General features: G+C 37.9%; 1 protein-coding gene across 1 annotated transcript in view; it reads left to right on the top strand.

Annotated features, from left to right (window-relative positions):
• The window catches only part of LOC131154374 (anaphase-promoting complex subunit 4), a 108,322-nt gene extending 80,733 nt beyond the window's left edge, over positions 1 to 27,589 (top strand). The window contains exons 14-19 of the mRNA XM_058107091.1: positions 8,781 to 8,885; positions 9,553 to 9,691; positions 24,239 to 24,466; positions 24,544 to 24,696; positions 25,507 to 25,588; positions 27,308 to 27,589. Coding sequence (XP_057963074.1) covers positions 8,781 to 8,885; positions 9,553 to 9,691; positions 24,239 to 24,466; positions 24,544 to 24,696; positions 25,507 to 25,588; positions 27,308 to 27,402 — 802 coding nt within the window. The 3' untranslated portion in view covers positions 27,403 to 27,589. The remainder of the gene's footprint in view (positions 1 to 8,780; positions 8,886 to 9,552; positions 9,692 to 24,238; positions 24,467 to 24,543; positions 24,697 to 25,506; positions 25,589 to 27,307) is intronic.
• The last annotated feature ends 326 nt before the right edge of the window (positions 27,590 to 27,915 follow it).

Genomic DNA, 27,915 nt, shown 5'->3' with positions numbered 1-27,915 from the left:
AGAGCATTAGTCCATAAAGTTTTAGGAACATGCATATGAAGGAGGAGAGATCGTCCTATGTCAAGTTTATCTTTCAGCAACTCCATTCTGCTGAGGATTATGTATACATGGTGTTGGATGAATAATTCCTTTGGCCAAGAAAAAAATAGTGAAGCTCATTTTGAAAAAATTCAATTGCGTTATCAGATTGAAAATTTGAATACCAATGCCTAACTGAGTTTTTATTTCTTGGTAGAATTGAGTAAATACATTCATAAAATTTTCTGGTCCATCTTTTAACAAAAAATCTAAGTCATATGTGAAAATCATCCAAAAAAGACACAAACTATTGATAACCTGTCAAATTATTGACTCTACACGGACCCCAAATATCAAAATGAATAAAAGAAAACAAATATTTACTATGAGACATAATTCTAGATGGAAAAGATGTCCTAACATGCATTCCCAACTGACATACAGTACACTCAAAATGAGAAACAAACTTGAACATGGGAAAAACTTGGTAGTTTTTGGAGTGATGGATGACCCAAACAAGGATGCCACTAATCAAGAGAAACCCCATGAGTAAATTGAGGAAGCAGTATGGCAAGAATTCTATCAACCACAACTGCCATCAAAATAGTTGAAGCTGTCCTTCTCAAGCCCTCTACCAATCCTCGTCTTTGTTTGGAGATCCTGAATAATATAATAAGGAAAGATGGTCACAAAACAGTTACGAGATTTTGTTGGTTGGCTAACTAATAATAGATTCAAGGGAAATTTAGGCACATATAAACATAGTTGTCAAGTCAAGTTTTGGATCGTGAATCAAAATTCCAATTTTAGGAATTGAGAATCAAGAACTGAATAAAATTGTAAGATTTGGTACAAATTGCCAAAATCAATTCCAAATGACATGCATGTATTGATATACAAACAAGAAGCAAATTAGTAAATACATTTAAATTTTGACAATAAAAAACCATATTTCAGGTGTATGTTTTCCCTAAGAAAATGAAAATTAATAGAAAGAGTCAATAAACGAATAATAAAAATTGAACTTTGGTGTTTATCAACAGTTAAATAGAAAAAATATTTACTTAAAAAAATGATAATAGCTGAACAAACTAATTAAAAGACCAACTTTTGAATCTTAACAACACAGTGAAACATGAGTACCTCCTTAGGCGATGAGTATTTTGCCCCTACTTTTCAATGTCAGAACCGTACATCTAAAGTGAAGAATGGTTTTGTAAAGGCAACATAAGACTTAAAGTTCTATTTTTCTCCTTTTTTTATTTTTTTTATTTTTGGTTTTTTTAGCACAAAACTAATGTAGACAAGGAATGGAAGGTAATCGTGTAAAAATAAAAGCAATAAAAAAGAAAGAAATGTTTCTTTGGGGTTTAAATCTAATCGGGTTTGTCAAGATATGATAGGTTTAGAATTATGTGAATTGATATATTCAAATTGGTTTGTTAGATTCACAAGGTGAATCGATAGATTCAGCAGCAACTTAGTAGTTTTAGATTCAGGAGTAAGATTCGAATCGATTTAGTGAGCATATGATACAAATCCTATGAATCAAATCACATGTCGTAAGATTCTAACAACCGTGCATCTAAGATGGAGGAAAGAGGCATAGAAGGGAACAAAAGAATATTGCCACAATCGAAATTGGTGTCACTGAACCATCAGCAAGAGTAACCTTAGTGTAAAGTAGTGCTTTTTAAGGATTGAAATAAATTAGGACTTTCTGTCATATGGGAGGAGGCACCAAAATCAATAACCCAAGGTGAAGAGGATGAAGAGGTAGGAAGCCCAGTTGTACCTACATGGGCCATAGTATTATTAGCCGTAGAAGAGTGAGTCTAGAGTTGTTCAACCATGTGGACTAGATTGTTATACTCCTCTCGAGATATGGTAGATGTACTCAACTCCTCAGTGGAGTCGCTAGGTGCACTTGAACTTTTAACAATGGAGTCACCCTCAGTAACAGACATGTTGGCCCAAGTTGGTTTCCTTGTGGAGATCCCAGCAGCAATCAATAGTATGGTTCTGCTTGCCACACTGTGTGCAAATGCGAGTATTGCCACGGTGGGCTTCTCGTCTAGATGCTGTACCTCTACCTTCCAAACCTCATCCTTGTCCTCCAACACTTACCTTACTACGGTGGAACCGTGGAAGTGGTGCTAAACATGGCTGAACTATCACAGGAAGAAGCTTGAGGAGAAGATTGAAAGCCATCTTTGGGGATGCATTGGATTCTAGCATATGCTTCATTCATAGATGGTATAGACTCACTAGCAAGAATCTAATTGCAGATGGGTTGAAGCTTTGAACTCAGTCCAGATAAAAATTTGGCAGTCAAAAATTCTGCCCTTTGTCTCTTAATCATCTCAATGTTGGAAATTGCTGGTTGATAGATGCTTAGTTCCTCTTACATATCCTTTTGAGTGTTATAATACTCCCTAATGGACCTACTTTCTTGGTCATATTTGAAAAAAAATTTCTTATAGGTCAAAAACACGAGTTTGATATTTATCTTGAGAGAAGCTTTCACAAAGATCATCCCATACAGCCTTGGCTGTTCTATGAAACGTCACATTTACAGCAATTCGTGGCTCCATGCTATTCCACAACCACACAAGCAATAGATCATTCTCTTTCATCCAATCTTCATAATCTTTGGAGTCTGGAGGCGGAGGAGAATGCAACAAATACTTGGACTTCACTTTCGCATTAATATGCATGCGTACCGCCTGAGACCACAGCAGGTAGTTGGAGGATCCAACTAATTTTATGGCTGTGATCTGTATATGTATCAGCTGAACCACTCTCTATAGAGGCCATCAAAACGACCCCTATACACTACAATCGGCACACGCCAGAATTGAGAATGAATCATGCAGCAACAATGGAGAATCAGGCAGCTCACACAAGCACAATGGGCACTTAATAAACTACATGGTAACAAAGCAGCTGCAGGAATTGTTGCTGGCAGCAACTAGAAGAAAGTGCAAAAGCCATTGAACACCAAATGAAACCACTCGCAACTGAAACTAGATGGCGAGCAAGCAAGCAATCAGGGACATGCAAAATTAACACAGGTTCATCATGCCAACCTTAGCCAGAATGGCAGAACAGCACTGGCAGTAAAAAGGGCATAACTGCTTCACATCACCAAACCACCAGAAACAGACATCATCCTATCAAGGATGCTGCACAGCCAAATCATGATGAAAATGGGTCCCTAAGTGACTCAAACGAACCAGAAAATCAGATTTGAGAATTAATTAGAGGAAGATAAGAGAAAAAATGAAAAACATACTATCTAAAAAAACAGCTGTGATAAATCAGATTTAGAGGTGGTTAATGCTTTGATACCATGTTGTAAAGTTAGAGATGGGGGCGAGAAGAAGAAAGAAGAGAAGAAAAGAACAAGTAAGGCAAAGGAGGAGGAGGCAGTATCCTGGTGAGTTACGTACAGCTCCAGGTCTGCCCTCTTATATATTAGTGATAATAATAATAAAATTATGAAGGACAGAAATACCCCCACTCACACAACCTAATTGCTGAAATAATCTATTCTCTTCTAACGCCCTTATTTACTTCCTATCTATCTTTCAAGTGCCCATGAGTGTTGCTAGGGTTCTTGAGAAGTGATGCGTGACTTTCTTCAGTTAAGTTGTGGGAAGGGTTTTATTTTTGGAGTTTGCTTGCGTAGTTAAGGACTTGTTGGAGTTGATGGTGCCTCATTTGTTTAAGCTTTATTCTCTTCACAATGCACCCGTCAGCTCTTTCTTTCTTTTGCTAAAAAGTTTTTTTTTTTAAGGGTGGTAGGGAAGTTCTCTTTCTTGGGATCTCCACCTTTTTAGGAATCTCAATGAAAGAGAGGTTGATGAGCTCACCACCTTGCTTATTGCCCTTGAGCATTTTGTCAAATTTGATATTCTTTAGGCCCTTTCTCTTCCAAATATTTTTTCCTTCACCTCTTGCAAACTCCTTCCCGTAATTTTTTTTTTCTTTGGAGCCACATCATTTGGAAGGCAGAGGCACCTATAGGATTAAGACTTACAATCTCTTATAGATTAGAAAACCCTATAAGTGTCTCAATCCTTATATTTCCTCGATGTCCCATGAGTCCAATGAAACCAATGCTCACCTCTTCCTTCATTGTTGGATGGCAACCATCTTTGGAATGCTCTTTTCTCTTGCTTTGGTGAAGCTTGGGTGGCGCCCCAAATTGTGCGGGATTTTTGCTATTGAGGTTTTTAAAAGAGGAATTGAAGAGCTTAATGGTGCTTTGTGGGCCCTTTGGGTCAAGAGGAATGCAAGAACCTTTAAGGATCTTTAACCACTCCAAGCTTGTTATGGGATATGTTTGTGTTCCTAGCATCGTAGTAGTTCATTTCATTGGTTTTTTAGGGTTTGTCTATTTTCAGCCTTCAAAGGGATTGGGGGAGATCTCTAGTGTAGTTTGAATTTATCCCTTCTAGGAGGCTATCTCATTCTCCTCTCTTTGTAACTTGTTTTATTCTTTTGTTAATAATTTTTTTTTCTTCCTTTAAAAATTACATTTGGTTTGACTTCTCTATCAATAGGGCGTATTTCTCTCTTGGAATTCGTGTCACCCTCATTAGTGACTCTCTTTTATTTCCTTTCTCTTTCTAGAGTGCCTTTGAAATCGCTTGAATTTTAGGGAGGTTGATGCGCAACTTTCTTTGGGCGGGTCATAGGGAGGGTAAAAGAGCATTTAGTTAGTTGGGAAGTGGTTAGCAGACCCAAGTTCGAAGGGGGATTAGGTCTTGGCAATGTGGTCCCCAAAAACATCTCCCTAGTTGATAATTGGTTGTGGATGTTTTTGCTAGAAGTAAACTTCCTATGGCAAGGTGATTAGAAGTAAATATAGGCTCCATTGAACTTGGTGGGAGACGAGGAAGCAATATTATTTCTCATGCATGCCCTTGGAAATTTGTGTGCTAGATAGCGAGTCAGTTCTTCCCTCTCACCCACTTCAAAGTAGGAAATGGAAATAGGGTGCTCTCTTGGGAGGATGTGTGGGTGTGTGAGGTTTATTTGGAGCTGAAGGTGCCTCATTTATTTAAGATTTCTTCTGTCCACAACATACCTATCAGCTCATTCATCTCTTCTGAGGGGGTGCTCTCTTTCGTGAGAATTGTTTTCAGGAATCTCAACAAAAGAGAGGTTGATGAGCTCACAACTTTCCTTTCTGCATTGGACCGTTTTGTCCAGGATTAGAGAGTTCAGGAGGGCAATTTGTTCTTCAAGGCTGTTCTCTTCTGATCTTTTTTTACTTCACATCTATTAAAAATTCCCCTTCCCAATGTTTTTTCTTTGAGCCACATCATTTGGAAGGCTAAAGTTCCTTGGAAAATACAGACCTTTATCTTGCCTGTGATTCTGAATAGGATTAATATGCGTGATATGTGTAACAAAGGACTTATATGTCTCTCACACATACTCGATGTGCCAGCGGCCTAATGAAACAAATGCACTCCTTGTTCTGCATGCATTGTAAAGTGTTATCACACCTCTCTTCTCTTACATAAATGTATCTTAGATGGCAGCTTGGAATGTGGGAGATTTCTTGCTCTTGAAGCTTAGGGGTGTTGGCTCAAGTAAAAAGGGCTGTCTTGTGGAGTGGAGCAGTTCCCGCTACCTGGTGAACCCTTTGAATCAAGGGGAACACAAGAATCTTTAAGGGCTGCACCTCATGCCCTAGTCTCTTATGGAGTAGAGTGGTGGTGTTCTTGGCTTCATTTCAGGCTTTTGGTATTTTTTTTTTTTGGGGGTGGGGATGGGGTTTATCACCGTCTGATCTTCAAAGAGATAGGAAGGCAGCTCTTATGTATTATATCTGGTTTTAGTTTTATTGTATCTTGAGGACATGTCCTCTTTCATTTTACATTGTTAAAAAACCTCAAATGTTAACTTTGGAACTAGACTAATAAATGAAATTTGTAAATGGTTCACACATCTTGGCATCACTCAACCTAAGCTCTTGTTTCCTTATCCTAAAGTTCCCATTGTTGGGTTTTCCTTTGACAACTAGAAATAGAAAGTATAATTTATTTCTTTAATTTCCTACATCCGACAGCATTTTTTGTCACACCTTCACCTTTGGAGGCAACCGCCTGGGAATTTGCCCTATTAGGAACTCATCTTTGTGACTGCAATTCACTGCCCAATTTCTAAACTTGCAATAGTAATTATCATATTCCCTTTGGCTCATGTTTTGCAGATTTCCCTTCAGCTTGTTGAACCTCCTGTACATTTCCAGGATTTTTGTCCTCTAAAATTTATTTTTGTTTCTGTTCCACTTTTGATTTGGCTTTAGTAGCAGCAACTTCTTCAATTTCTTATACGATATGCTTATTATCGAGAGCCTTGTTGTCACAACCATTCATGGGACAGTGTCAACATTAGTGCTGCAGCTTACTTTTGTTATAACATCACTCATATCTATAGTGTAAGTAAATATACCAAAGAGCTTCATGTGCTATAACTTTATTTGAAATTGAGTGAGTACTTGGTTGCTCCATTAAGCCCTTTTAGTTTTCAGAAACATGCTTTTATGAAAACAACTGGCCTTTGTTTCCCCTTTTTTCTTGTTTGTCACATCAACATCCATCTTGGGCTTTGAAACTAGTTTCTTCTTCTTGTCTTCAATTTTGACATAGAAAGCATAGGTATTGTCATGCTCATCATGGACCGCATTTTGGTCATTTTGCCAAGGATGACCTATTATATGGCATGTCTCCATCAGTACTGCATCACACCAAACAAATTCTTTATAAGAGATTCCAATTGAAAAATTGATCATGCACCTTCTTGTCGCGAATATTTCCTTATGTTTATTGGGCCACAGAATATGATACAGCATTAAGCTTCAATTTCCCCCCCACTATTTCAGCAAGCAGATTTTTGCAACTGCTGTTGTCAATTACTAGTTTACTATGCTTTCCTCCTGCTGTCCATCTTGTTTTTAAATAAACCAGTCATCCTTCATTTTAGTATTTTTCACAGCTTGTCCTTCGCTCTTCTTTAGAGATCCTACTGCCTTATTACCCTTTTTACCAACCAGCATCTTCCTTCTAGTAGCAATAATTAAGGGTTTCATTGACAGCTGGAATAATTTATTTTTGAAATTAAAATGGGTATCCATATTATGTTTGAAGCTTGCTTGAATAAAGCCCCAGCATGCAAATCCAAGAAACCAAACTGGCAGACTTGGTCTAAGAACATGCAGAATAACTAAGATGAGATAGAAAAACAAATCCAAGATGACACAGCAAGCAGCCAGTAACAAGAACAAACGCAAAGAAAGAACTGCTTTGACACCAATTTGATGCAGTGTGCTTGATGGAAATAAACTGTAGGATCTGTCAAATTGGAAATCCAACAGATTAGGGCTGATTGCTGGGAAATTTTTGTGGCAAAAAGAGATCCTATTACACAGAGACGCAGTGGTGGAGGCTATCGAAGGTGCCACTGTGTGAATCATCAACCCATGGTTCCAGGATCGCAGATAAATTCTGAACACATCTGAATAGATAAGCATGCGGAAAGAGAAAATTATGTATTGCTTCATTGTCTGGATTCTGGACTAATATATATATATATATATATATATATAGCCTTCTGTTTTAAATGTGCCTAGGAAAATGACTATTTCTTGAGGATTTTGCTTGCCCAGCAGAAGACACTGATCTGCGGGCCCGTTGTGATATGTCAAAAAGCTAACTGAACAGTATGGGTGAACGATACATGAACGGTAGTGATGAACAGTGTCTATGAATAGTGTTTCTGAACAGTGAACAGAAACCAGTCAAACATGGAGGATCAAAGATTTCAGGAAGGGAGCGGGAGAGAGAGAGAGAGAGTTAACGTTGCAGCACTCCCCTGTGAAATTGCCTTTCATTCTATTTATAATAGAACAATATATATGGAGTGGACATAAATATCACTCAAAGCATTACCCTTTAGCCTGCTCTTCATTCCTAGCGCATTCTTGGTTGTTTTTATTGACATTCTTGCTTCTATTGGCAGTAGTTCTTTCTTTGAAGATTGTATAACGCATAATGATTGGGATCATGTATTCACAATTGTGAATCTAGGCTCTGCAAAATGCTTCTTTGTGAAAGAGTTTATAATTTGCTTTTTATTGAATTGTGGTTTTTCTAGAAAAGTTTGGCATGAGAGGGAAAGAGAGAGTTAACATTGCAGCACTCCCCTGTGAAGCTCTTGCATTCTATTTATAATAAAACAGTATAAATGGAGTGGACATAAATACCACTCAAACACTATCCTTTTGCCCGCTCTTCATTCCCAGTGCATTCTTGGTTGTTTTTATTGACATTCTATCTTCTATTGACAATATTTCATTCTTTGAAGATTCTATCACACATTATGATTGGGATCATGTATTCATGGTTGTGCATCTAGGTCCTGCAAAATGCTTCTTTACGGAAGAGTTATAATTCACTTTTTATTGGACGCTGGTTTTTCTAGAAAATGTTTGGCATTAAGCTAACATATTCTGAATTTTGATGGCAGAATATTTCAATTTATTTTTTCCCCATATATTGATGTTCATAGTAAACTAACATGTTTATCGCATTGGTTCCTACTCATTTTTGTGGGCTTTGCATATCTTGTATACAAATTATTCACTCAGTTTTATGCAGCCTTAAAATATTTGTTCTCAATCTATCCCTGTGTGTCACACAGTCATTGTTGATTCTTTAAGCAATCCGGTGTTAACAAAATTTCAGGGAAACCATGCAAAGAGTTCGAGAATTGGCTCAGTTTGGAGGATTTTTGGATACGGAATATTTGCGAAGGTCCTTAGCTAAAGAATTTCAATTGATGGAATCTAGGTATTCATTCTGCATGCTTTTCCTGTTTTTCTTCTTTGTTGTATTTCACTGGTGGAGGGATGAATGCTTATAGGGCTTCTACAGAAGATTGTGCCTTTTCTTTATGTGAACTATATTCTTTAAATTTTTCTCATTAGATGAAGCAGCTGAAAAGTGCATTCATTTTGAGCCATTGATGGTTGAATTAGGTTGATAACTGGAAAATAACTTGTAGAGATAGCAATCCTTGCTGTGCACTGCAGTTTGTTCACATAAAAATCCTTTCTAGTTGCATGAGAAACAGCAGAATCGTATATTATTGCTATTATGTCTTGCATGTTGTTCACAATAATAGAACAGGGTGGAAATGGAGTGGAATAAAAATTTTAATAAAAAAACATGAAGAAATCAAGTTACAAATTCAATCGCATTCCTTCCACTCTAACAAATATACAGCTATTATTTGGAGAAAAGGAATTGTATATTAGTGTTGAAGCACAACTGAAGGTGTTAATGGGTTAATTACGATTAGTCTTTTTTTGAGTTTACCAACAGTTAGGATTGAATTAATATAAAACTGCACAAAGATTGTTTTGAAAAACTTGAAAAATTAAAATATTCTCCTCTGCTTACATTGCTGCTTTGCTTTAAACTACACATGTCTTACTTAATGACTCCATAATTGCAGTTTCAAGGAGGCTTTCCTAGTGCCATCTATGACAATTTCAAGAAAGATACTCTGTGAAAATTTATTGCCGTTGTTTCCTTCCCCATCTACATCAGCATCTACATCATTTGATGTTCCGATGTCAATATCATACTACAAGGTATTTGCCTTTCAGTGGATAAGAGATTTTCTGCAAAGTAGTCATAGCATGCATGTTTGCTGGATACTTCGTCTTCTTGTGTAATAAGCGGATGAATTATATCCATTATTCTTGTCTCAACAATTTTAAATTGGCCACAAACAGTACAAGGTAATTCTTCTTTCCCTTGAAAAGCCATTCTGAAGATGAGGAACCCTATCAAACCACCCCTCGCCTCCCAAAAAAAAAAACTTGAGAAAGAATTTTGAGCATTGACAACTTGATGAAAAGAGGCAAGGCAGGGTGAATAGGCTCTTATTGTGCAAAACCAAATGAGGAAAGGTTAATCAACCTGTATGGATCTAATATGAGGTTAGTAGGGTCAACTGTCCCTGCTTAAATTTTAAAATATTTTGAGGTACCTGTATAAATTATACATTTTTTAGGAAATATCTCCAAACTTGCTTGCATTGATAACTTTACCCTTGTGTATAACTTTTTAAGAACTTGCATGCCTTCTTCCAACATGTCCCTAATTGATTTTATGTTCCATATATTTTAATTTTTCTGATTGCCAGTGTTATCTCTTAGCTCTCACTTCCTATAGTAATTAAAAGAAATCCTTATCTCTGCCTTTTAAAAACATAACCCAGTTTCATCTACATATAGGGTGATATTTTGTTTGTAGTGCATCTCTGATGCAGCAAAGATTAAGAATCTGACAAATTAGGATTAACTGCAGTGAGTGATATTTTCATGTAGAAACACAATGGCAGTGGGGAAATTTTCAACTGATACTTCCAAAACTCAGGAAAATTCTAAGCAAATCAGAATTGATAAGCAGAATGAAAGGAGAAATTATGTACTCCTTCAGCATCTGGACAAATGTAAAAGATAAGCACGTGACAGCCATGCTCTTTAGATGTGCCTAGGAAAACGGCTATTCTTACAGCTCTCTTGGCTTATCTAGGTCTCAAAAAACCTTATAAATATTCTTTAGAATTAGGTTCATAAATGAATTTCGTAAATAAAGTTGGCTTAGGAAATGGCACACTTTGACTAGACCATAATAATGACATCTAGATGACAATTACTGATAAATTTATAACAACTAACAAGGCAAAGAGTGGACTGGCTTCTGGAGAATTTTAACTGCTACTTGACTGCAGCACCCCCCCCACCCTGATGCAATCAGCAGCCTTTATTTAATTTTATGCTTATATCAAGTGTTGCTATTTATGGCTGCTAGAGGTATTTCTGTAATTTTTGAAATTTGGGGTTCATTTTTGTCAAATTCGTTTTGTTTTTTTTGTTTTTGTTTTTGTTTTTTTTTTTTCTTTTTTGGGGTAACATTTGATGGGATTTAGTTTTGGTGGGGCTTTAGAAGATAAGTGACTTTTAGAAGGGGTTATGTGCCAAATAGGAGTCTTCAGCCACTTTTCCAGGAAGATTTTTTGGCATTTATCTTTCAGAAGACTTTTCTCCCGAGCTCAGCTTTAGACCAGCTAGGTTTGATAGCAACAATAGTGGGAAAACTAGCCCAAGTAAACCTGCTACAGGATGATTGAGTTTGCTCACAAAGTCCAACGAATGTTAGAAGAGGGCTAAAGGCAAAAGTTAGTCTTGCTGAGGATCAAGAAGCCAACTATGAAGAAAAGCTTGCAATTCTTGAGGATGAAGAGCAGCAACTAGAAGCGGAAAATGATGAGACAGAAGAAGGGAATGAGGGTGATGTCCTTGTTGAGTCTTTAGTCATTCAAAGATCATTACAGCAATGAGAATCTGGTTTCTCAAGAGGTGGTAGACAAGCTGGAGTTTAAAACTAAAAGACATCTTCAGCCATACCAGACTCTGTGGTTCAACAACGAAAATGAGGTCATCGTATCTTTAAGATGCCTCATTAATTTATCAATTGGTTTCTTTCAAGAATATATTTCATGAATGATGTCATATTTTTCTTGGGCGGCCTTTGCAGTATGACAGAGGTCCAATCCATGATGACATCAAGAATGCTTAATCATTTTTCATGAAAATGGTGACAAAGAAGAAGCTAATTTTAAATTACATGAAAGATATTATGTCAAAAAGGAGAAAGATGAAATGCAGGCCAATTTTTTTTATAAAACAATTCAACCTGTCACTCAAAATGAGAGGGGCATGTTGGAATTTCTAAACATCCCCTCAATTCAAAATCAAGTTATAGCACATGAAGCTCTTGGTGCATTTACTCTCCCTAAAGATATGATTGGTCTTACAAGAAAAGAAAATTGTGTCACTAATCTTGGCCCCATTCCCATGAATGATTGCCGCAATAATGAGGCTATGGACGATCAGCATATTCTGCAAGAAACTGATAATGTAGTTGCCTCTACCAAAGCCAAATCTAGAGTAAGACTGCAACAAAAACATGTTTTGGAGTCTAAGAATGCTGGAAATGTGGTGGATGTAGTTCAAGGAAATCTTCACACATGAGCCAAAAAGAATTTGTTGATCAACATTGCAAGTTTAGAAAGTATAAATTGAGGACTTGGGCAATGAATTGCAGTCATAATTGTTGGAGATGTGGCTCATATTGAGTGGAACGCATACACCGAGAAAGCATGGTGAAGCAAAGAACAAGGTAGCTAAGCTGCAGGAAGAAACCGTCGACGGTTGGGTCGACGATTTTAGTCTGCAAAAGGAATAGCTCTCGGTAGATAACCGTCAACGATTTCAGTCCATATCGTCAACGGTTTGCTAAAACTGTCAATGGTTTTGTTCGGCACAGATCACGGATTTTGAATTGGGAGATCAATAGATTGGGAGATTTCAGAGGATTTTCCTTCGGGGATAGCTGGAGGAAGAAACCGTCGACGGTTGGGTCAACGATTTCAATCTGCAGAAGGAATAGCTCTCGGTAGATAACCGTCAACGATTTCAGTCCATATCGTCAACGGTTTGCTAAAACTATCAATGGTTTTGTTCGGCACAAATCACAAATTTTGAATTGGGAGATCAGTAGATTGGGAGATTTTGGAGGATTTTCCTCCGGGGATTGCTACAAAAGTGTTTTAGATGTATTCTAAGTCTTCTGTACACATAGAGTTAGTATATAAACTATATTTGTAACCCTTGATGTAAGCTTTACAATCTAATAGTGAAAATTAGTCGTCTGCTCCCGTGGACGTAGGCACATTGCCGAACCATGTAATTTCTTGTTTCATTTTTTTTATTGCTTTCCTTTATTCTCATTGTGATTGCTTGTTTCTTATATTCATCGTTGGTTGCTTGCATTACTTGTTCTGATTCGAGTTGTGTGTGTTTCCGCTGCGCATTTGAATAAACAATTGGTATGAGAGTTATTGGTTGCAATGGCTGGGATTTCTTCGGCGAAGTTTGATATTGGTAATTTCGATGGAACAAGAAATTTTGGACTTTGGCAGAGGGTTAAGGATGTGTTGGTGCAACAAGGTATGGTGAAAGCATTATACGGAAAATAGCCGGAATGCACGGACGTCACAAGTTGGATGGAGTTGGAAGTGAAAGCTGTGACTACTATCAGACTTTGTCTGGCCGATGACGTGATGTATCACGTCATGGATAAGGAATCGCTAACGGTAGTTTGGCTGATACTGGAGAGACGATACATGTCCAAGTCTTTATCGAACAAGTTGCATCTTAAGCAAAGACTCTATGAGCTTAAGATGGCAGAGGGTTCAGACCTGAATCAACACATCAACGTATTAAATCAGATCATCAGCAGTCTGAAGTGGGTTGATGTGAAGTTCGAGGATGAAGACAAAGCGTTGATGCTGCTGAATTCCCTACTTACATCTACGTATGAGAATCTGGTTATGACTTTGACATGGGGAAAAGAGACTCTAGAGTTGGAGGATATCACAAGTGTCCTATTGAGTTTCCATCAAAGGAAGAAGGTCAATAATGAAAATACTCCGGGTGAAGGGCTCATAGCGAAGGGGAAGCAGGATCGTGGGAAGAGCAAGTTCTGGGGTGGACCGAGTAACAATAGGGCTTGGTCCAATTCCAGAAAGAGGAAGGATGTGCGGTGTTTTAAGTGCAGGAAAAAGGGGCACATAAAACCCGATTGTCCGGAGAAGAAGAAGGGAAATGCTGAAAACAAAGAAGGATCATCAAACATGGCGAATGTAATGGAAGAAGAGACTTTGGGAGCAGTGATGGTGATATGCTCTCAGTTTCATCCGGGTCAGATGAGTTCGTGGATTCTTGGATCTTAGACTCAGTGTGCTTTTACCATATGACGCCTAACAAAGACTGGTTCACCACCTACATATTGGTGAGTTCTGGTTCCGTTCTGATGGGAAACAATGCTACCTGCAAAGTTTTCGGGATGGAGAATATCAAAATCAAGATGTATGATGGTGTAGTGAGGACGTTATGTGATGTTCAGCTCATACCGGAGTTGAGGAAGAATTTGATTTCGTGAGGCACCTTAAATTGTAAGGGGTTTAGTTACAAGTCTGATGGTGGGGTAAGGAAGGTGAGCCAGGGTGTTCTGACCGTGATGAAGGGGTTGAGAGTATGGTTGTAGGTGGAGCTGCAGCCGTAGATTCGGAGTCTAATAGTACCGTTTTGTGGCATATGCGGTTAGGGTATATGGGTGACCGTGGAATGAAGGAACTTCACAAGAGAAATCTTTTGAAGCGGGTCAAAACATGTATGCTTGATTTTTGCAAATATTGTGTGCTTGGGAAGCAGAATAGAGTTCAGTTCATGGCGGCCATGCACAAGATGGAGGGAATACTTGACTACATTCACTCAAATGTTTGGGGGTCGGTGAGAGTGGCATTACGAGGGAGGCATGTGTACTTCGTGAGTTTCATCGATGATTACTCGCGAAAGTTCGGGGTGTACTTCATGCGACACAAGTTGGAGACGTTTACCAAGTTTAAATTATGGAAAGCTGAGGTGGAAAACCAGACCAGAAGAAAGATTAAGTGCCTCAAGTTAGACAACGACACTGAGTACACAAACTCGAGTTTTAGAGAGTTTTGCGAGTAGCATGGCATAAGTAGACATTTTACGGTATGCAAGACACCACAACACAATGATGTAGCGGAAAGGATGAACCGAACCCTAGCTGAAAGGGCTCTGTATCTCAAGTTTAATGCTGGGCTCGCTATGAATTTCTAGGCCGAGGCGGTGAGTGTGACTTTTTTATTGGTTAACAGATCACCAAGGGCATCACAAGATGGGAAAGTTGCGAAAGAGGTGTGGATAGGTAACGAAGTAGACTACTTTGGCTTGAGAGTATTTGAGTGTCCAGCCTATGCGCACATTCCTGGTGAGGAGAGATCAAACCTTGAGGCAAAGTCTTGACAGTGCATCTTTCTTGGGTATCAGAATGGTGTGAAAGGTTCAAATTGTGGGATTCGGTGGCAAACAAGGAGGTGATTAGTAAGGACATGGTTTTCGATGAGAAAGCCATGTTTCAGCATACTCAGGAAAAAAGAAAAGAAATAGATGCCAGAAAATTGTAGCAACAACAAGCATGTTGTGCAGGTGGAGTTGGGGACTCAGGGCAAAAATGCAGGGAGTTCTAGCTTGAGAAATCAGTAGGCGGTGTAGGTGGAGTCAGAAACTCTGGGTGGAGATGACGATGTTCAGAACACATGGAGTTTTAGCTCGGATGACTAGCAGCAGCGTCACAGTATAGCTGTTGACAGACCCAAACGCATCATTAGGCCACTCCCCAGGTACAGATTTGACAATTTGGTGTCTTATGCACTTATCACCAGCAGTAGGGATCCTACTACCTTTTAGGAGGCCGTGCACAGCCAGGAGAAAGGTAGTTGGATGGACGCTATGATGGAGGACATGGAATCATTGCATAAGAACTAAACATGGGACTTTGTGGAGCTTCTAGTTGGGAAGAGGGCGATTGAATGCAAGTGGGTGTACAGGAAAAAAGAAGCAGTTTTAGAAAAAGAAAGAGAGAAGTTCAAGGCTCGGTTGGTAGCAAAGAGATACAGAGGAAAAGAACTGATTATGATGAAATCTTCTCCGCCGTGGTCAAACACACTTCCATCAAGGTAGTGTTGTGATTAGTGGCGCAATACGACATGCATCTAGAGCAGATGGACGTAAAGACGACGTTCCTCCATGGTGATTTGGAGGAGCTGATTTACATGACACAACCAGAAGGGTTTTGCCAACCTGGACAGGAGCATTTAGTTTGTAAACTGAAGAAGTCACTTTACGGGCTGAAGCAGTCTCCGAGGCAGTGGTACAAACGGTTTGACGCTTATATGTGAGGACGGTTATGTGAGGAGTCTTGAGGACGGTTTTCTCATGTTTCTATTGCTTTCTGTCGACGACATGCTGATTGCTACGAAGGATATGATTGAGGTGAATTAGTTGAAGACTCTGTTGAGTAAAGAGTTCAAGATGAAAAACTTGGGTGCAGCCAAGAGGATTCTTGGCATGGAGATTCCCAGGGATAGAGCTACAGGGAGATTGTGGTTATCTTAGGGTGGCTACGTGGAGAAGGTGTTGGAAAGGTTTAGCATGGTTAATGCTAAACCGGTGAGTACACCATTGGTGAGTCATTTTAGGTTGTCTACCACCCAGTGCTCAAAGACGAATGATGAGGTTCATGACATTTCGAAGGTCCCCTATGCTAGTGCAATGGGGTGTCTAATGCATGCCATGATGTGTACAAGGCCGGACCTGGCACATGCTATCAGCATGACAACATTGGGATGCAGTCAAGTGGATTCTCAGATACTTGAGGGGTACAACCGGATATGACATTCTGTTTAGTAGACAACAGAGTGATCCATCAGTGGTAGGCTATGTGGATGCTGACTACACAGGAGACTTGGATGACAGAAGGTCTACCACAGGGTACATATTCACCCTTGTGAGAGGACCTATTTGTTGGAGGTCTATGGTGCAGTTGCTCGTTGCCTTATCTACTACTGAATCGGAGTACATGACAGCGGATGAGGTTGCCAAGGAAACGTTGTGGCTTACGTCAAGGAGCTGGGTGTCCAACAAGGTGGAGTTCTGCTGCAGTGTGATAATCAGAGTGCCATTTATTTGGCGAAAAATTAGGTGTATCATGCGAGGACAAAGCACGTTGATTTGCGGTTTCACAGGATCAAGGAACTGATTGCTTCACATGAACTTCTACTTGAGAAGGTTCACATGTCTAACAATGCAGCTGATATGTTGACAAAGCTTCTCACAACGGACAATTTCAAGCATTGCTTGGACTTTATCAACGCCTTTAGGTGCGAGACGAGAGGCGGTCCCAATCTACTATCCCAGGAGGAGCAGCATGTTATGCTTTCATATTTCTCCTAAGTGGTGAATATTCGCCAAGGTGGAGATTGTTGGAGATTGGCTCATATTGAGTGGAACGCATGCGCGAAAGCATGGTGAAGCAAAGAACAAGGTAGCTGAGCTATGGGAAGAAACCGTCGATGATTTCAGTCTGCAAAAGGAACAACTCTTGGTAGATAATCGTTGACGGTTTCAATCCATATCGTCGACAGTTCGCTGAAACTGTTGATGATTTTGTTCAGTGCAGATCACGGATTTTGGATCAGGAGATCAGTAGATTGGGAGATTTTGAAGGATTTTCCTCCGGGGATTGCTATAGAAGTGTTTTAGATGTATTTGTAGTCTTTTGTACGCATAGGGTTAGTATATAAACTATATTTGTAACCCTTGATGTAAGATTTACAATCTGATAGTGAAAATCAGCCATTTGCTCTCTTGGACATAGGCACATTGCTGAACCACGTAATTTCTTGTATCATTGATTGTATTGATTTCCTCTTTTTTCATTGTGATTGCTTGTTTCCTATATTCATTGTTGATTGCTTGCATTACTTGTTCCAATTTGAGCTGTGTGTTTCCGCCGTGCATTTGAATCAACAATGGAGATGAATTTCAAACTAGAAAATTTCTAAAATGGTGACTTGCAAAGGAGAAGGTGTGGCGAAAAGGGCAATCCAGGTGCAAGAAATTAAAAGAAAAAATGATAATCACTTCAGATTCTAATCATGTGGAAAGGGAGGCCTGACCATCAATGGTCCTAAATAAGAAATAGGAGCATATGTTGAACGATTCCAAGATATGTGAACCAACTATACTAGGAAGCTGCTAATCAACATAGGCGGTTCAAGGTGACGTGGTGATGGTTTCCGTCAAAAAGGGAGATTTCTATGCTTACGACGAGTTCAAAGTTTGAAAGATTGGTGCGCAGATTTCGGTGAAAAATTCCTATAAAATTGAACTCACTAATTGCTTGGATATGTCACCAATCTTTAATTTGTCTGATTTGTATCCATTCCATGATGATATACAATGTGTTGAGTGCAAGAACTCCACCAAAGTCACTTCTAGCAAGGCAGGAAAAATTGAGGCTGTCATACATGTGTGAGTGGTGAAGACTAGGGCTGGCATTTATTTCAAATTCTTGGTAAAGTGGGCTAACAGACATGATTATGAGAATATATGGATCAGCCAAGAGGAAGTCATGAAGATTGACCCTGACACGTGCCGGGCAGCCAGGATGACAACTCACATAGAGGTGTGTCAGAAAGGCCTTTCATGTGCTGAACATGCCTTATAACTTAAAACTAGTTCTATTGCTGGAACCATCAATTTATTAGGTTCTTCAACTTCTCTTACTTGTTCATGATTCCTTCTCCTTCCGTTTCCTTGATTATTTGTGCGAATAACCAGCTCTGCAAGGTTTTGAAATTGCTCTTGTAGAGCATGCAACATCTCAATAGTTGTAAGTGCTGGCTCTTAGGTAGTAATATCCTCTTCTCCCTTACCAGCTACGTATAATTACCCGAAGGAAAATCTGTTATTATACCAATTTGATGCAGCAAAAAGTGGAAATAAACTGTAGGATCCATCAGTTTAGAAATCTAACGGATTAAGATAGACTGCAATGACATTTAGTGGGAAAGAGATCTTCTCGCAGCTGGAATGTGGTTGTGGAGGGGATGGAAAGTGCCACTGGGTGAATCCTCAATCCACACTTCCAATATTCAGGAAGATTCTGGATGAATTAGAATTGGTAAGCAAAATGGAAGGAGAAATTCTGTACTCCTTCATTATCTGGACCAGCATAAATGCAAATACATGAATACACTTTGGAACTATGCTCATAATGATCTTTTGTAAATAAACTTGGACTTAGGAAATTGCACATTTTGACTAGACCATAATAACAACACTTAGATAACAATAACTAACAAATATTATAAGAAATAATGAGGCAAAGAGGACTGACTTGTAGAGAATTTTAACTGGCACTTGATTGGTTCAGCACTGCATCAATTTGTTGTTTCTTTTATTTGTCCTCATGCTATTCAACTACCCTGTATTTTGCTTTGAATGTTATCCATATAAAATTCAATTAACTATTTACCTAGAGAGCTTTATTTGTAGCCTACTTTCTTTTCTATTTTACCTTTTTCTTTTAACAATTTAGCTATGAACATGTAGTTCATAAGGTGGATCCAATGTTTATCTCCTTCTACTAAAATATGTATAATTTTATATATTATGGTTTTTTTTTTATAAGTATTTATTGCTGTGAACCTGAAAATCTAATTTTATTAACTAAAAGAATAGAACACTAGGCTTAAGGAAAGTGTAGAACTGTGACAGAAAAAAGAGGGTTTGTAAAGAGGAGAAAGTGGGTGATGACCAGACCTGGAGAGACATAATTCTGCTATCAAGGATTAACGAGCTCCTTGTCAGGGTAAGATCCACCAAGTCATGTCCCTCGAACAGTCAAAGCATCCATTTCTACATTCATTGCATGGTTCCACCTAAACATGGCAGAAGAACACATAGGAACAGGAAGGTGAAGAACTGAAACATAAGTAGTAAGAGGATAAGAAACTATTCTAGTACCTTTCCAGTGAGCAATGGACAAAGCCAAGTAAGAGGATAAGAAACTATTCTAGTACCTTTCCAGTGAGCAATGGACAAAGCCAAGTCGGGTTGGGAAGGATCTCAAGAACCAAAGTTGAGATAGCATAGGGCAGAAGAGGTGGCTGCATGGTGGCAATGATGTATATGCACCTGGCTTTCGGTGTTTATAGATCTTCAATTGTTTCTTTGATACGATGGATTGGAAAGAAGAGTGACTAGCTGAATAGGCATAGGACCATAAATACTTGGACTCAGAATAGATTCCTCTAAGGAACCAAAACTAGCAAAATAAGGTGTCCCCTAAGAAAAAAGTTACATTATCAGTGACATAATTTCTGCAAGTGTGGGGATGATAACATCTATACCTTTTTTTGAGTTCTCAAATACGCCACACATTTAACAGTGTAGGGAGATAGTTTATCTTGAATAGTATTTGGAACATGAACGAAGCATGTGCACCCAATGACACAAGGCAAAGAAGAGAACATGGAGGTTCTAGGGTAGATGATGAAGGGGGGATTTGCCCTTAGACATTGGAGGCCATCCTGTTAATCGAAAACAGTTTGCAAGGAGAGCATCACAGCAGAAGGTTATTTGGATCACGTAGGATCGAGGGCCTGCACTTGCACCAAAAACTATGGCCGATGGCGAGATTGCTACTCAAATTCCTTAAATTACAACAGCCTAAGCTCCATGCTTCAACTTTGACTTGATCCACACCCTGGGCTTCTGCTGCTCCGGCTAATTACTGCCATTGCTTGGTCAGCAATCCCCCCCGCCCCCCCGGCAACTGCCTGTTCGACCCATGACCTTGGCTTTGATAACAGTTGTAGGATCAAGCGCCTGCTGCTGCACCGCTGATAGTGAGAGTGGTGCTCAAATCCCTTAAAATTACAACAGCCCAAACCCCACATTTTGACTATAACTTGACCCACACCCCAAGCTTTTGCCAGACGGGCTGATTGCTGCCTCCCCTCTGCCAACATACACATGAAAAAGGAGAAACTGCTATCTCAAGTAAATATTTGCTGAGGGATATGAACACTGTGTCTCGTGAATAATCCTTTATCCATGCAAATTGGCTGCAGTTGATTTTGAACGAATTCAAGTGCATTGTGAGATAAAAAATTTTGAATACCAAGACATTCAGAAATTCATAGCTATATTTTAACAAATAGAGCGAGGTCATATGAGAATGATCATTTACAAGAGAGACAAAATACTGATGATTTTTCAAGTTCTTAACTTTACATGGACCCCAAATATCAAAATGAAGAAGAGAGAACAAAGACTTACTATGGTTTCCTTGCCTCAGTGCGTGCAAATATGAAATTGCCAAACACCTCATCTTCTCACACCACCTTTGCCATGGCTCCCCTCCAAATCTCTGCCTCATTCTCCACTACGACCCTGCCACAGTTAGAGTTCCAAATGTGGACTTGGAAGAAGCCATCAAAACAGCCCTAAACATAGCAAAAACAACAAATGCCAAGTTGGAAACAGCACTGAACACATCAGTGACGGTGCATAGCAGCACAAAACAACGCTCTGGAGGCACACTAAAGCTTCAACGAGGAGCAATGATCATAATTAAACATATCACCCCAATAAAGCAACTACAGTGGCCTAAGTAGGCTAGCAGGCAGGGAGGAAACCATGCTGGAACTTCAGAAGATCGGCCACAATCAGACAGATGGCAGAGGGCATCAAAATTAACCATGAAGCTTACCGAAACACAACTTGACATCATTCAAATATAGATGCAAGGATAAAAAGGAAACAGGGAAGTTGACACCTATCAAAACCCTCAAGGCAATAGATAAACAGGTGCAAGTAGGAAATAGCAATAACCATTCCAGAACTTATGCAACCAAACAAACCACAATCAACTCAAGGATGCATCAACCAGCAACAGCAATTACTACGAACAGGATTCAACTGCTTTCACATCATCTACACCTTATGACTGCATATTGCATCCGATAATGGATGCAGACAGCCCAACCAACAAATAAATGGCCCCAAACTCTTGAACAAGAGAAGGCATCTGATTTAAGAGTCAATTGAGGAAGATAAATTTGACGAAAAGCCAATTTGGATCAATAGTTGCAATGGACTGAAAGAGAATGAATTAACAAACAGCAACGATCAGTGACTTTGAACAGTAGCAATGAACTGTGACAAAGCAGTAGTGATGAAAAGTGTATGAACAATCAGAAATTTCAAGCATGGAGGATAGAAGCTTCCTCTGATTCCATGCTGTGGACCTAAAAAACTGATTTGATTAACCAAAGAACATGACCGTAGTGTCGGGGAAAGTTTTATGTGTCTGTGTGTGCGAGAGGGAGAGTGAAAGAAGAAAACGATTGAATAATTTCTTCCTTACTTTGTTCATATGTACATCACAATATATAATACGATTACCTATTCTAAACAAGGAAACAATTTCCTTACTGAATAATATCAAATCTCCCATATTTACCCACTTCCCTAATTTGTATGTTATTTACAATGATACTCGGGATTGAGATTTTAACACTCCCCCTCAAGTTGGATCATAAATATTAATCATCTCCAACTTGCTAATAAGATCATCAAAGCTCTGTCGTTCCAATCCTTTAGTAAGAATATCCGCAGTTTGTTCCTTGGTTGTTACATACGTCATACATATAATTCCTTCTTCAATTTTCTCTTTGATGAAGTGTCTGTCTACTTCCACATGTTTAGTCCTGTCATGTTGAACTGGATTAAGAGAGATAGTGATAGCTGCCTTATTGTCACTGTAGAGTGATAGCTGCCTTATTGTCACTGTAGAGATTGATAGGAAGGTTCATCGGGACCCGTAATTTCTCCAAGAGTTTTCGTAGCCATAATCCTTCACATATCCCTTGAGCAACTGCCCTGAATTCAGCTTCGGCACTACTACGAGCCACCACATTCTGTTTTTTGCTTCTCCAAGTTACGAGGTTTCCCCAGACGAATGTACAATAACCTGTGGTAGACCTTCTATCGTTCATTGATCATGCCCAATCTGCATCTATAAAGATCTCTACTCCCTTGCTTTCACATTTCTTAAAGAAAAGTCCTCTTCCCGGGGTTCCCTTGAGATATCTAAGGATCTTGTATACAGCATCTTAGTGAACTTCTTTTGGTGAATGCTTGTGTTGACTTACTACATTGACCGCAAATACAATATCTGGTCTAGTATGTGATAGGTAGATCAGCTTGCCAACCAATCTCTGATACCTCTCCTTTTCTACTGGTTTTCCACAATCTTCAACCCTCTTTAGTGTTTCTATTGGGATTTCGCTGGGTTTGCACCCTAGCATGCCAGTTTCAACTAGGAGGTCGGTAACATACTTTCGTTGAGAAACACTAATTCCCTTTTTCATTCTTGCCACTTCCATGCCCAAAAAATACTGCATCTGTCCCAAGTCTTTAATTTTAAATTCAGTAGCCAGAACCTTCTTTAATTTCTCCATTTCTACAGTATCATCGCCAGTTATGATTATATCATCAACATACACTATTAGAATTGTTCTCTTACCTCCTTCAGACTGTTGGAAGAACAATGTATGATCTGATTGCCCTTGTCGATACCCTTGACTCTTTAGTACCTTTGCGAATCTGTCAAACCACGCTCTAGGAGATTGTTTGAGGTCATATAACGATTTCTTGAGTTTACACACTTTGTTTTCTTCACCTGTTCTACTGAATCCTGGTGGTATAGTCATGTATACTTCCTCTTCTAATTCTCCATTTAAGAAAGCATTTTTAATATCCAGTTGTTGTAGTGGCCAATCTAAGTTGGCTGCTAAGGACAAGAGAACCCGAACTGTATTTAAATTTGCCACTGGTGCAAATGTTTCAGTATAGTCAATGTCGTAAGTCTGCGTAAAGCTTTTTGCAACAAGTCTAGCTTTATATCTTTCAACTGTCCATCAGATTTATATTTCACTGTGAAGACCCATTTACAACCCACTGGCTTCTTCCCTTTTGGTAGATCTGTCAACTTCCAAGTTCCATTTTTTTCTAGGGCTCAAATTTCTTCCATGACTGCCTCTCTCCATTTCGGTATTTCTAGAGCTTCCTGAATGTTTTTTGGCATTTTCATCCTGTCAAGGTTAGAGACAAACGCATGATATCCTGTAAACAAACTTTTATAAGACATGTATTTCGACCAAGGGTATTGAGTACATGACCTGGTGATTTGTGTGCTTCCGAAGATCTAGAGAATGTGATCTCTTATATTTTCTGTTTTCTCGATAGATCAATTTGGGGGAAGATTGTCCTTTTGTTGATAATGATATGCTGGATTGAAAATTTTCACTTTTTTGCTTCAGTTAGTCATTTTAATTTGGGTTCATTCACTCTCTCACAACAGCGCATACAGTCGCCAAACTTGATTATGACCTTTTGACATTACATAATAGCATGCATTGTTGGCTTCTATCCACTTGTGCAATAGGTTCTGTAATGATTTGTCATCTCTTTAGCTGTGCACTTCTTTTTTAGTTATTAATTATCCAGCAAATTACTTCATCAAGAAACGTGTCTTACCTATAATTTCATCTGTCATATTTCCTTGATTCTGTGTCTCTGCTGCTTCAAACTAACTTACATTTGGTTTCATTTCTCCTGTAGGATGCCTCTCAGGCTGGTTTACTTTATCAGACTCGTCAAAGTAGATTTTTGGATTACATCTCTTTCAGAATACCTGACGAGTCTATCTCAGCTATTGCAAATTGTATTGGAATAGCGAGGGGGCTCATGCATGACCTGAGCAGTGTAAAAAGGGGATGTACTTCAATGGAAGCTGTATTGTTATGTATTCCTAGCAGTTACACCTGTGTGGATCTGTCGCTATATAAAGTAAACAAATTACACATGAACTTTTAGAATTGATATTTGGGATGTTGTTAACTTTTTATCTTTTTGTTGGAATTCAGGAAGGTCAAATTGTTCTGTTATTGAATGAAACTGCCAACTCTTCTGAAAGCTCTGGAAATGCTTGTATGATGATTGTACGAGCAAGTGAGCTTCAATTTACATCTGTTACAAGACCCACTAATTTACGCCAGTGGAAGTTGAATGAGCTAAAGGTTTATCGATCTATTATTATTCTTCTCCCTTTTATGACAAATTATTCAAACTGTGTTTGTATATGGGGTTTTGTCATACTTGAGAAATTTTTAATGCACTTCTCCTTTTAAAGCTTCATTCCTTGCAGGCAATTTGCTTGTATTTGATATTCTTATATCACATTACAAATAAATCATCATAACTTATCAGAAAACAAACAAACAAATCATAGTCATTTTAGTAAATTAAAGGACCTAACTACACATTATTAAGATGCTAAGTTATGTTAAGTTAGATAACCAACATTTACTTTCATCTCTTTTCTCAACATATATCCCATGCATTTCCCCTTATGCAATATGCATTTCATTAGTAGTACTTCATACTGAAAGTTCTCCTAGTTAAATATTTCCCTTGATGCATTACCTTTGTTGCCTTAAGGTTTATTTGAAGTCCACCCTTCATCTTCTTTCACATGTCAGCCAACTCATGTGTCTTATTCCACTCCTTTAAATTACTGTTTAAAATCATTAATTTTATGTGGCTTTGAAATTCCATCCATGTCAAGAATGATTTTGTATTTGTACATGTGTTTTGTTTTCTATTGATTTTTCTTTTGTTGTTTTTGTTTGTTTCAAATTTTTCTTTATGCTTGCTCTACTCTTTCCAAATCTTCTGCATTTTCACATTCTGCTTAAATTGGTCTAGCAAATTTATATTTTGGGAGACTAACATCATCATTTTGAAGTTATTTCCTCAATATGTCTCATATGTTACTAGGAGTTATTTTTTCTTTTGGTGAAATACTTACCTTGAAAATGTATTTTTAGGACTCTGTTGTGTGCCTCCAGATGGAAAATGAAAAGATTCGAAGTATACCTCACTCTGTAATTGCTCCCTTGGCAGTGAGTGGTAAGGCTGTTTTCTCCCTCTATTCTAGTTCATTGTGCTTATTCAGATTCTTTCTGTTTACTTTGGTCCATTGTGCTTATTCAGATTGTCTATGTTGAGCAAGGTTGTAAATTTTTTAACCAAAATTTCCAAGCTTAAAAAATGTTGATATTTCAGTGGAAATTTTGATGTCTGTGTCAATTTCAATTTCAATATTTTTAGAAGGGTGAGAATTAATAGTAAAGCAAGGACTTCTTTTATTCAACTTTTGAGACTATAAATAGACATTAATAATGCAAGATTAAGAACTAATATATTATAAAATAAACTACATCAAGGATAGGTATGTAGTGACTAAGGTTCAATAATTTTAATATAATAGTGATATTAAATACATTAAATTAATCTAAATGAAATTGCAAATCTGTTAAATATTATGTATGATACAAATGTTGATAATTTACGCATAAATTGTCAAATAAAGAGTTGTAGCTAACACCTTAGTTTAATTTTTCATTTAATTTCAAGAATAAAAAATTTAAAATTCATATCCTCCTAATATTCTCAGATTTTGGTAAAAAAATTTAAAAAAAAAAAAGAGATAAATTATGAGAGAAACCTCAATTTGGGTTTTGAATTTCAGAAAATTTCATTTTGTAAACAAAATTTTCACCAACATCGCTGAAGTTTCAATCTTTTGATAAATTTTGGGTGATTCTTGGAAATTCCATCAAAATTTTGTGAAACAAAATTGACAACCATTTCAATTTCTGTAGTGGAAAACAGAAATTTTCAATAAAAATTCAACAATTTGTTGGAAATTTAAGAGCGTGATGTCGAGTTCTATCAAGTTAAAATTTTAAGAGCATGATGTCGAGTTCTATTACACTATCCACAACGAAAATGGTGAAATTTTGACAAGGACAAATGAACCCCAGCAAACTACTTAACTACTCTCTGTGTTTGTAGACCAATCATTGGAAAATTCTTTAAATTGAATTTTTGTTCTCCATCCATCCCCATCAAGTGATTATTTTTTTAATCTTTTGTTGTAAGAAATTTTTAGTACATTTATTATGTTTGTTAAGAGCTGTTCTAGAAGCTTTAATGACTCGAGGCAGGGATACAATACATTCTGTTGATATTTTTCAGTCTTTTAGTGTACAAAATGAGAATCATTGTCTATGTTATTCAAGTGGAGTCAGATTAAGGTTATGCATGCCATTAATTTTTAAACAGTAGTTTTGTGAAAACCAATTAGCTATGCACTATTATGGGATCTTTTATACCTAACATGTGGGATGGGCCTTGTGCCTTGAGTCTTTTTTGTCCATTTGAAAAAAATGAAAGAAACAAAAACAATTTCTCTTGACATTTGCATCTACCCCACTTGCTCATTAAGATGTTTGGAAAATGGCATTGCCTTTATATCTCTTCATATTAAGAGCAGTAAAATAGGGTTGAAGAAAAAGGTGTGATACATATTGCATATTTACCATTAGAGACAACATTCAACATTTGCATTGACCCTCATGTTTTGCATAATTAGTTACATTTCTCTTCACATGTTTGTTGTTTGGCCTCGATGATTCACTATTAGTGAATGCATTGGCTGTTCCACTTAGCAGAATGTCTTAGAATTGCAACCTAGTGAAATCAAGATTCACATGGAAGTTTATAGCACATTATTTTTCCATATTCGAGTGTTGTGCATATATATTCACACTTGAACTTTGGCAGCATCAAGAGGTGTGGCTTGTGTTTTTGCTGCAAGGAAGCGTGTGATGGTCTACATCTTAGAGGAAGATGAAGACGAAGTCTCAAATGTGGAATGAATAGACTATACCTTAAAATATTTACCATCTCCTAAGAGCTAACAATTCTTTTTACTTTGTGGGTTTAATTGATCACACATCTTTTTTCATGTATCATAGTTATTGTTTCCAAGTCATCAATATTTTGTAGTTGAACATATAGTAGATGAAATATGAAAGAAGAAACGATTGAAAAATATTTTCTTCATTGATTTGTTCTTATGTACAATCCAATATATAATACGATTACCTATTCTAAACAAGGAAACAATTTCCTACTGAATAATATCAAATCCCCCATAATTATCCACTTTCCTAATTTGTATTTTATTTACAAAGATATTTGGGATTGGTTTTTTAACACTCCCCCTCAAGTTGGATCATAAATATTAATCATCTCCAACTTGCTAATAAGATCATTGAAGTTTTGTCGTCCCAACCCTTTAGTGAGGATATCTGTAGTTTGTTCCTTGGTTGGTACATAAATCATACATATAATTCTTTCAATTTTTTCTTTGATGAAGTGTCTGTCTA

The sequence above is a fragment of the Malania oleifera genome, chromosome 4 (genome assembly GCF_029873635.1).
Source record: "Malania oleifera isolate guangnan ecotype guangnan chromosome 4, ASM2987363v1, whole genome shotgun sequence".
NCBI lineage: Eukaryota > Viridiplantae > Streptophyta > Magnoliopsida > Santalales > Ximeniaceae > Malania > Malania oleifera.
The sequence above is the reverse complement of the archived record's forward strand: the minus strand, read 5'-3'. Positions and strand labels throughout refer to the sequence as shown.